The sequence below is a fragment of the Rhyacophila brunnea genome, unplaced genomic scaffold, assembly GCF_057557595.1.
Source record: "Rhyacophila brunnea isolate RB1 unplaced genomic scaffold, BYU_Rbru_1.0 scaffold_20, whole genome shotgun sequence".
NCBI lineage: Eukaryota > Metazoa > Arthropoda > Insecta > Trichoptera > Rhyacophilidae > Rhyacophila > Rhyacophila brunnea.
The window spans coordinates 12,914,823-12,926,651 of record NW_028232860.1 but is presented as its reverse complement, the minus strand read 5'-3'; the positions used below and the strand labels follow the sequence as shown (position 1 = coordinate 12,926,651).

Below are 11,829 nucleotides of genomic sequence, written 5' to 3'. Positions count from 1 at the left end.
AGTTTCAGCTTTTATTATCCATGTATTTATGTAATCAACCGAATGTAGGATTGTTTTTAAGTGTTAACAATTTTTGACATATGCGGAAAATGGCACTGTAAAATTTCCTATAAATGATTAGTCTCAATCTATATTTTTAAAAATGTTTTATAATAGCGTCTTTGTAACATGAAATAATGAATTTGTTATAAGTAATAAAAGATTGATTTGGTATAGCTAATAAATTTATTATATAATATTTGTATCGTCGTATCAAATTGTGCAAAGATTACGATAGTGCATGATTAATAATAGTTTGTGAACGTAAAAGAAGTGAATAAATTTAAATTAAATTTATTACCTTTTTCCATTTCATATAAAACAATATATTATTATAACACTGTCAACGAGTGATATTTGAATTCAGTTAGTTACATTATTAGTATCCTCAAGTAACCTAAGCCTGAAACATAATGCGAGTGTTTTTGTTAATTTGTGTACTACTAGTACCAATCGTATGCGCCCGGAGACAAGCTGGTAGGACTTTTTAGCATATTATTAATTTCTAAGAATATTTTAGAACAAGTTAGACGTGAACAACTGTAAGTCATTTAAATAATGGTCATGATAATAAATTTTTGTGAAATATGACGTTGTTTTACTATTATTTTTTTATTTTTGCTGTTAATTTGCGTACTTTTATTAGTAAGCGAACGTACCTATCCAGAATAGCATGACTGATTTGCTAATTCTTTTTTATTTTTTCAACATTATTCATAATTTCTCTTAGGTAAAGAGATGTTAGTGATATTTAAATAAATGTTTTTTTAGGTTATATATATTTACAGGAAACCACAATAAATTTTCTTCATAAATATTATATCATTGATTAACTTTGTCTCCCTTTCTGAGACTATGTACGTACATACACTATTCAGTTTCTGTGACCAATTATAGGTATTACAAGTAAACCAAAAATCATATAATTCGACATATTGCAGTACGCGTCCATTCATATGTGTTTATAAATAATATATTACATAACTAAAAATGTTATGACCATAAAGGCAAATGTCTGGATATGAGAGGTAACTGTTATATTTATGATAAATTGTATTAGGTTTTTAGGAATAAAAATAAAACATGATCGGCTCTCAAGACAGTGTTGCCAAGTAAAGCATTTAATTTCCTTTCATAGAAAATACACGCCATGGTATTTTGAGCATATTACAAGAGTAACCATATTTTAAAAACACTATGATATACCTACAATTATAATATACCAATATCATATAATATGTATTAATTTATAATAATTTCGGTACTTACACATCTTTTGTTGTCCACATGAAAAATAGGTACCTGAAATTAAAACAGATTTTCATTTTCAAATAATGAATACTAAAAAAAATGTTCATTTTAGTTTCACATGGTATCCATTTAACTATTTTAACATATTTCCATCATTACTATTGGAGCCTAACAAATCCATACAGTTAACTTTGTCGTGCACGTGCGTTAAAGTTCAACATATCAATCAATGGTAAATCAATGGTGTGAAGGTCGAAAATTGAGAATTTGGGACAATTTTACAAACTTAATCTGTAGGCTTTGTAGGAAAAACGTATATTATGTCATTATGATTCTATGAACTAATCTTTTCTTTCCTTAGAAATTAACATTAATTAATGACCATATAAAATATACTAATATCATAAAAGAGTAAACATTGTCATTGTTAAAATTTATAATGAAACCATATTTGGTACATCAACTTTGATGTCCGTGTTATAGGACTTTTTAAAATTATTATTTTATCAACACACGCAATAATGTATCTTATATTTTATTAAAATTTAACATTAGGGTTAAATATATTATTTGGTAAATAACTTATGGGGTATGTAGTCATCTGGAGAAATCGAAGTATTTTGCCTCCATATACTTACATCCTACATATACACGTATCCTCACTGGTCATCAAGGTCAAAGGTCATGAAAATAAATCAAATAACCACAATCCGACAAAAAAAGCCAGTCAAGTTAAGCCTTTTATATTAATTAGGTAATACTTTTAATATCCATTTTCATTGCCGACTATATCGGTATTATCCGATTTTTGAAACCGGTATAGCAAACCCTAACACCACGCACCTACACACGACCTGTTATTACATATAAACTGACCAGATCGTTCTGACCACCTTACCAAATTAGAGTGTCTATAGGTAATTTTCTCCAATGCTTTACCCACGGCTTATAATTGTCTGAATCTTTAGAAGTTGTTTTTTTATTTTACAGGTTTATGCGATGAAAATGAAGATTTCGATACCTGCGCGTCGGCCTGTCAACCAACGTGCGAGAAGCCTGTAGTAGGATATTGCTTAAATAGTCGTATGTGCCTTTTAAAATGTATATGCAAAGCGAATTACCTGAGAAATTCCGCTGGAAAATGCGTGCGAAAAACAGAATGTTAGAGAAAATTAGCTGTTTTATGAACCGTGGAAAATCGTTCAATGTTGTAAAAATATATTATATTTATTGTCATGTGAATAACATAATTTATTTATATCTTACTTTATTTGTATCTTACATCCTTTGTATACAACGTGTATTTAGTCTTATATAACGTTATAATAAATTAAAGCCAGTTTTGAAAAACTGAGTGTTAAATAATTTTGCCTTTCTATAGTCGATATGATTGAACTAAATTGTTATTGCGGGAAATAGATTGATATCATAGAAAATGGCGGAAATAGATTAAAAAAATAGGCGCTTCAAATATGTGTACAAATTCAACTATAAAATATTTTTGTTTTGTTTTCAAATTTACGTAATTTGACAATGCCAATTGAAAATAAATACGTTATAAGGAAAAATCCAGGCATTCCGGTAAAAAATAAAAGCAATATTTATTCCAGAAAGAAAATAAATGATTGTATTTTACTGACGTATATAGAAAAAAGCTTTGAAGTTTTGAGTTGTTAAGCTAACAAACCAGAGTGTTAAAACAGAATAATTTTTCATTTCATCATTGTAATGTTTTGTAGTCATTAATTTAGAATTGGATGAATATTGAATCTGTTAATAATAACTGTCTAAAAAATCAACGACCCTAGTAAAATGCAGTTTCGTCATATACACAAAAATAGTATTTTAAATTTGATTTTCCTAAACATTGTAAAATATAATTTTATACAAGCGTTATAAAATTTCAATTACAAGTACTAACTCCTTATGTTATTGCTTTGTAAAATTTCCGATATTTATTATCCATTAGATATATTTTATTGAAATTCTTAAAATATATTTATTGTTATATTATATAAAATAAAAATATTTTACAAGCATAAATAAATTGAATGATTCTTACAGAGCAGAGTTTAATAAGTGAATGTATTTTTTTTAATCATTATGTTGATTTATTTGTACTTAAATTTTAAATATCAATAGTTTGTATATAATTAAATGGAGACAATAAAATTTTTAAAACAACAATTATGTATTAATTTATTACAGCTAGGTATGTATTACATCTGTTAAAAAAAATATTATCACGAAGTTGGTTACATTTATGAAAATAACTGTCGTTTTTCCTTACTTGGCCAATATTCGGTCTCATAGTCAATATGATTTGAAAAAATACGAAAACTGGTATTTTACAGAAAAAATTAATATCGCTACATAGCATATAGCAATAACGCTATTTATTTATTGACAGGAAAATGTTTTCAGATTATAAATAAAATTATATTCAAGAAAAACCTATACGTCATTAGTGCACTCCTGAAAGAGTGTTCTAACTGTATTGCTCCAAAATTCCACAAACAAGGACTTACTTGATTCTAATAGAATGTATTTGGAATCAAATAAGTTGTGTTAACTGCGTTACTCAACAACATTTGACAGCAAAAATATAATGCCTGACAGTCAAGATTCCAGAATAAGTAACTGCCAGAATACGACATAATATCATATTATACTTATATCACTTTTTTCTTGATTTTGGGGTTAAATCATATTTTGCGCAAGCACTCCATATTAGCGAGCTCAAAGTTTAAGGACAATAAATCGTCCGACTTGTCTATACTCTACTACTGACCAACGAACTAGTAAAATAGTCCAGCTGTCAAAATTCAAAAGTTTTAGAGACTTAAATATCAAACATGTTGGAAATCCATCGAACCGGGTCTGCGGACTTATAAGCAGAGGTTGGAGCGGATCCGTTTTAGAGTTGCACTGCTCTAGTTCTGCTCCAGGATCTTCTCAATTTCGGGTAAAAGGTTTTAATAAGTGTTATATATATTATACAAATGTTAAAAAATAAGTTGTTTTAAAACAAGGTTTATTATTCGTCATTTTCAGTACCTAAAAACGTGAGGTTATATTTCATTTGATTTTAGAACGAAAATTTAATAATAATTAAAAAGCACCCAGAGCAGTGGAGCACTACAATTTTTCGGTGCTCCGGGTAAAACCCCATTACTCCACTGCTCCAACGCTCTGCTTAAAAGTCCACAGTTTGTGTGCTCACGGAAAAAAAAACTCCCAAGACTGTTAATCGTCTGACTTGCGTGCCAATGGAGCACAGCCATTAGAATAGCCCTGTTGTATGCCATGCAATATTTCTTATGGACTATTAAATCATGACGAACCAGAATTTTCACTTGAAGTCTGTGGCAAATAGCCAATGTGACGTCTTTATATACCGAAGTCTTTTCTCACACCTCTACTCCTCGCGGTACTGCACTGATATACTCCAAGTAGACCATTTTAAATTACGTATTCATATATAATTTTTTTTGAAAATGGTACTTAATTATAATAATATTTTAACAATATCACACAGTTACGATTAAAATAATATGTTTTTAATTAGCCAACCAGACAGTTTGGATTTTAACTAGTAGTCTGGGGAGTTAAATGAATATATGACATCCCACAACACTTTTGTCGCTATTGAAAAAAAAATACTGTACGTTGATGCATTGAAACAATATTGAAAAATCTTGTTTCAAGCAGTGATCTTTACCGGTCTCTTTTAAAATGTCATGTCGGTGTGTAGTAATACTTGATTAAAACTAATGATTTATAATGAAATTAGTTTCAGCTTAAGTAGTAAAAGATTGATTTGGTATAGCTAATAAGTTTTCATATATAATATTTATATCGTCGTATCAAATTGTGCCAAAAATATAGCTAATGCATGAATTTATAATTTGTGAATTGTAAAAGAAGTGATCAAATTTATATTAATGTTATTACCTTTTTCCATTTTATATAAAACAGTATATAACACTGTCAACGAGTAATATTTGCATTCAGTTAGCATATTATTATCCTCAAAAAACCAAAGCCTCATACATAATGCGAGTGTTTTTGTTAATTTGTGTACTTCTAGTAGCAATTGCATGCGCCCAGCCACCTGGTAGGAATATTTAGCATATTATATAGATTTTAGATAGATATAGATAGCTGTAAGTTATTTAAATATATGTCATGATATTTTTTGTAAAATATGACGCTGTTTACTATTAATTAAATTAGTCTTGCTGTTAGTTTTTGTCTTTTTATTAGTAATCGAACGCATCCAGAATATCATGACTGGTTTGTCAACTTTTTTGCATTTTTTCAACACTATCCATAGTTAATTTTAATATAATTATGTTATAATAGGTTAATTTTAAGTGAAATACGACATTGTTTCTCTTTAATTATTGTTGTTGTTCATCTATGTAGTGCTACTATTAGGTAAGCAGACGAATCCAGAATAACATGACTGGTACGAATTTTTTCGAACAATATTCATAATAGGTATATCGAAAATAAACAGTTGTAAGTGAGTTAAGTTTATTTATTTATATTTTCATAAATATATCGTTGATTAAATATTACTCACCCTTTTCTGACACCAAGTACATAGACTATTCAGTTTCTGTGGGCAATTATAAGTATTTTAATTTTACATATTGCAGTACGTGTCTATTCATAAGTGGTTATAAATAATAATATATTATTGTATTACTAAATTTATGACCATAAAAACAAATTTCTGGATGTGAGAGGTAACTTATTTTAATAAAATGATATACCTCCAAATATAACGTACCGATACCACATCATATGTATTTATTTATAATAATTTTGGTATTTTTCGTTGTTATAGGTACCATGTATAATGAAAAATAGGTAACAGAAATTAAAGCAGACTTTCATTTTCAAACAATGTATACTATAATTTATTATGTCCATAAATTGACATTATACAGTAAGTTTAACCCGTTGGGTCTATTTAGTTAGGCGTGACCGGTGGGGAAAAAATAGGGCACGATAACTGCGTTCGGGCGGCCATTTTCAGTGTTTATAATGCACAACTTCTGGGGGACTGATCACCATGGTATATACTTTAATTAAAGGGTATATATTATATTATGTGGATGTAGTAGAAAAAATTTTAAATAATATTTTTTTATAAATTTGTTAGATGGGCAGTAATTTTGTATACTACAGCTAAATAGTTTTCTATTTTCAAATTATGTATTGCATCGTCTATGGAGATAGGTTCATGTATTAGTAATGGTGCCATCTACGCATTTAAGTTCATAAATGTTCGGGTTATAAAATAGCTAATGGAATGAAGAAAACATATCGTGCTATACCTATTATCTACTTACTCGCCTCAATGCTACAGATGATCTCATCAGTCATATTGTTCTTTCACCCATATTATCCGAAAAAACTATGTCAAATCACATAAAAATTGCTACACCGAAAGAAAATACCAATACAGATATTTCGGCATTTCCAATTTAATCCCGGTACTAAAACCGTTATTCGTGAAAAATAAGAAAAACAGAAACCAATATAATATATATATATAAAAAATCTTTTTAAAAGATTAATATTTTGTAGCAAAAATATCTTAATATAAATATATAAATGTGATGTAACTTTTAAAAGAGAAAAAGGTAAATTATGGTAGTTGCTGATGTTTCCAAATCTCTATAAGTATGTTGTTGAACTATTGGCACTTTCTTTTTCGAATGATCTATCAATAAATTTATTGGTACAGTTCGGATATAGGTACGGAATACAGTGGCAAACATATTTTGAAAATAACTGACATACTGCATTATTTGTTAGTTTGGAATAGTTTAGGTTAGGTTTGATTAGGTTAACCTAACAAATAATCAAATATATCGGGTATTTTCAACATGTGTTTGCCGCTGTATTTCGTATAACCGAACTGTACCAAAATATTTCTGTATTATTCTATAAGATACTATTTAGTAAATATACATGAAACAATTAGGCAAAGGCAAGTCCATTTTAGTAGAATTATTTTTTTATATTTAATTATAATATATTACTCTTCGCTACATGGGGTGAGGTTACTAATGCTTATTTAAACGAATAGTAGGTATTTAAACGCATTTTCAGATATATCTTGCAATATACCTGACATCTTCTAAAACCCGCGGGCGAACAGCTAAAATATTTAGATAAATTTAAGATTAGGGAAATTAGGTACCGATCTATAATGTAAATGTATTTCGCAAATCTGCACGTGTCCTTAGTGGTCACAAAGTTTGAAGGTCAACGGAATAAACCAGACACGTATAACCCGACAAAAAACAATAAAAATATAGTCCTTTATTAATTAAGACATTTTATATACTTTCAATACCGAATATATCAGTATTGTCTGATGTTTAATACTGGTATTTCGGTGAGATACCAATTATACCGGTATTGCAACATACTTTGCCACGACCTGTTATTACATAGAATCTGACCCGATCATTCTGACCACCTTACCAAATTAGAGTGTGTGTAGGTGATTTTATCTAATGCTTTACATACGGCTTATGTTTGTCTGAATCTTTAGAACCTTTTTTTATTTTACAGCTGAGATGAAATGCAATAAAAATGAAGTATACGATTCCTGCGCGTCAGTTTGTCAGCCAACGTGCGAGAAGCCTGAAGTAGGAGTATGCGTACATATGTGCGACACAGCCTGTGTATGCAAGGCAAACCACTTGAGAAATTCCGCTGGAAAATGCGTGCACAAAACAAAATGCGAGAGATAATCACCTGCTCTTTGAATCGTGCGAAATCGTTGAATGTTGTAAAAAAAAAAAAGAATATATGTAAATATTTCTGTTATAAGTATTAAGAAAGTCGATTAAATTATCTTAATAAAACTTGTGAATAAAAATAAATTGTGCTTATTATTACGTAGCTATATTTAAATTACACTTTAAATAGCAACTATTAAAAAAGGTAAAAAGACTTAAATCATGTAAATCAAATTTTACAGGAAGCACAAAAAACGTTTTCGTTATGATTTTCGGTCAACGTCGGGATGTAAAATGATCATTGAATAGAATACATGGTGATTATTAATTTGGTATTTTATTTTCCCAGTCTGATATTCATAAACGAAGTTTTTAAAGAAAACCCAATAAAAATGATGGTTGGGTCTTTTTTTCCAATCCACTTCCTTCGTTATTAGAAGTCACAAGCTAAAATTAGAAAGTGCCTACTTTATTTAGCATTTAGCATTTGCAGCTTACATCTTTTGGACACAACGTACAATGTTATAGTTAGCAATTTTTGAAAAACTTAGTGTTGCCTTTTGCCTTTCTACATTCGCTATGGTTTAACTACATTTGGGAAACAAATAAATTGACATCATAGATCGTGGCGAAACTACATAAAAAACACCAATAAGCGCTTGAAATATTTATTCAAATTTAACTAAAAAATCTTTTTTTTTCTAATTTTCAAATTTAACTAACAATGCCAATTGAAAATGAATAGTTTAATAAGGAAAAATATTATATTATTCAACATTTGAGATTCTTATTATCCATAAGATAGTGTTTTATTTAAATTCTAAAAAAATATGTATTTTCATATAAAATTAAAATATTTTTCATAAATAAATCATTCAATTTGTATATTTGGATGATTCTTATAGAATAGAGTTTTTTAACTGAATTTAATTGTTTAATCGTTATGTTGATTTATTTGTACTTACATTTTAAATATCAATAGTTTTTAACATAATAAAATGGACACAATAAATAATAATAACAATTATGTATTATTTTATTACAACTATGTCTTGCATATATTAAAAAAAATATTACCACGAAGTTAGCTATATTTATGAAAATAACTGTCGTTATGCCTTATTTGGCCGATATTCCGTCCCATAGTGCATGCCTACTGCTTCCCTGAACAATTAATTAATAGTGACATTTTGATACAGAAGTGACAGCTATCAAACTAAATATGTTTCGTAAACAGACATTGAGTAAATATAGCAGTGAATTTCATTTAATCGTTTACAAAGAATTAAAACTATATCAATAAACATAAGCTAGGTAAATACCAACAAAAAAAACAATAATTGAAAAAAAAATTCATGCTAGGAAAATACCAAAAAAAAAAATAGTATTTGAAATAATTTTCATGCATTTTGAAATTTTTCATTATAAATGCTATAGGTATATAGTAAAAAATCTCCAAACGGTAGTGGTCTGACAAGGTGTTAATAGTGTTAGTTCAAATGCAAGAGAGACGGTATCGATGGTGTGCATTTATTTAATTAAACCTTTGATAAAACTTCTATTTTTAGATTTAATGTTTGTATTATTATTATTAATTTATAATTATTCAATTGATATAGTATATACCATTTTCATCCTTTTACCATTGTATGTGACTTTAAAAATATTACATAAAAATATGCATTTCAGTACCTACCGGATATTACTAATAACAGATATAAATTTGATGATTGTAATTATTATTAAATTCTTTGAAAAATCACCAATACCGGTATTTTACAGATAAATTTTACTGAGCAATAACGTTATTTATTTATTGACAGGAAAGATTTTAAACTATAGGTATTCAACGAAAAATCTAAAAGCTACTTAGCACGCACCTTAAAAGAAACTCCTTATAAATTTTAACCATTATGATTGCAGGACATTAGTGCACTCCTGAAAGAGTGTTCTATTATATAGTAGTTAACTGTGTTCCTCCAAAATTTTATAGACAAGGCTGTTAACTACAATCATTGTTAGCAATAGGTTTTACTTGATTCTATGGGGATGTGCTTGGAATCAAGTAAGACGTGTTAACTGTGTTACTCAACCGTATTCGACAACACGCCATTAGCGGTCATGGGCGGCCGTGTTAAAAATATAACACCAGGCAGTAAGTTCCCGGAATAATTAACTGCCTGCATAATACGACTAATACGAGTACCAAGCTTATTTTTATCACTTTTACAAAATAGCAATAATTATCAGATTATAACAATAGTCACGATCAAATAATGTTTTTATTAGCCAACCATTGTAAATATGGCAAGTACAAAGTCGTATTATTTTACGTCCTGCCAAGTGTAAAGTCATTATTAAATAGTTTAAAATTATAACTAGCAGTACGGGGAGTCTCGCTAATATTTATAATAGGTTCATAAAGACCGACAAGTTTAACGTAAGACTCCGCGGCGGCGCGGTCACGGAGCGTCACGTTAAACTTGTCGGTCTCTACCTATAACACCTTTGATTATCATCATCATTAATTTATGCCACTACAATCCACAAAACAGATTTATAATAGAAATGTAAAAGCCATCGCCATGGACCAAAGTTCTGAAGCAGGGTAGTTTATGGCCTGGCTGCCGTAAAACTCAAGTAAAAATAAACCACGTCGACTGTTACCAAAGATTCAAAGCACTTTGCATTATCTTGACGAAGTAAAATACGTATTATTAACTATAGAAAATAGCATATTCTTTTACACGTATTTAAGTTTATCCCATATTTTTCCACACTCGCGATATTTAGCCTGCTATATATACTACACGCAGTAGGGTAAGCCAGTTCCCATTGATTTTGTGTTCCCTACTACAACCCTTGGGGCTCTCGACCTCCTTCAAAAATTTCCTCCATCCTGGATGATCCAGCGCTGATACTCTCCAGTTGCTTAAACCGAGCATTTTTAAATCTCCCGTGGCGCAGTCCAGCATCTCAATTTCGGCCGTCGAGGTCTTCTCTTGCCAACGGGGGTTGCGTACATACTCCGCTTGGCCGGTATATCATATACCTTTGATAGTACGATTTAATTGGTAGCTATAGAAAAAAAATCGTACGTAAGCGCATTGAAACACTATTGAAAAATCTTGTTTCCAGCAGCGATATTTTCCGGTTTGTTTTAAAATTTCAAGTATTTATGTAGTAATAATTGATTAAAACTAATGATTCATACCAAAATTAGTTTCAGCATTTATTATGCATGTGTAATAATTTATGTAATCAACCGAATCTAAAGTTGTTTTGAAGTGTTTGCAATTTTTGACATTGCGGGAAATAGTAGTGTAATGTTTCCGATAATTAATGATTAATCGCAATTTATATTTTTATAAAGGGTTTTAAACAATGTCTTTGTAACATGAAATAATGAATTTGTTATAAGTAATAAAAGATTGATTTGGTATAACTAATTAGTTTATTATGTAATATTTGAATCGTCGTATCAAATTGTGCAAAAAAAATATGTTTACATGATTAATAATTTTCTAACAATGCTCCACAAAGGTGGCATAAAAAATTTCGATATATTTTGGTGCATTATTTTAATAAACAGTGAGTACTACTTGTCTATCTTGTTACATATTATGTTTATTTGCCTAAATAATATTTAATAGAATATAGCTAACCCCGATTTGTCAGGGGTGGGTGCACCATTTTATTTTAGAATTCTTACTATAATATTTATCTGTGGCTGTTTCAAAATAATGTATATTTATTAAAAAAAAATAATATT

General features: G+C 29.0%; 1 protein-coding gene across 1 annotated transcript; it reads left to right on the top strand.

Moving 5' to 3' along the window:
- Nucleotides 1-1,060: 1,060 nt before the first annotated feature.
- On the top strand, nt 1,061-8,069 carry LOC147071219 (uncharacterized). Its single transcript, XM_085948549.1, has 3 exons — nt 1,061-1,067; nt 2,281-2,373; nt 7,888-8,069. The coding sequence occupies exons 1-3, from the start codon at nt 1,061-1,063 to the stop codon at nt 8,067-8,069; spliced, it is 282 nt and encodes a 93-aa protein (XP_085804675.1).
- Nucleotides 8,070-11,829: the final 3,760 nt, after the last annotated feature.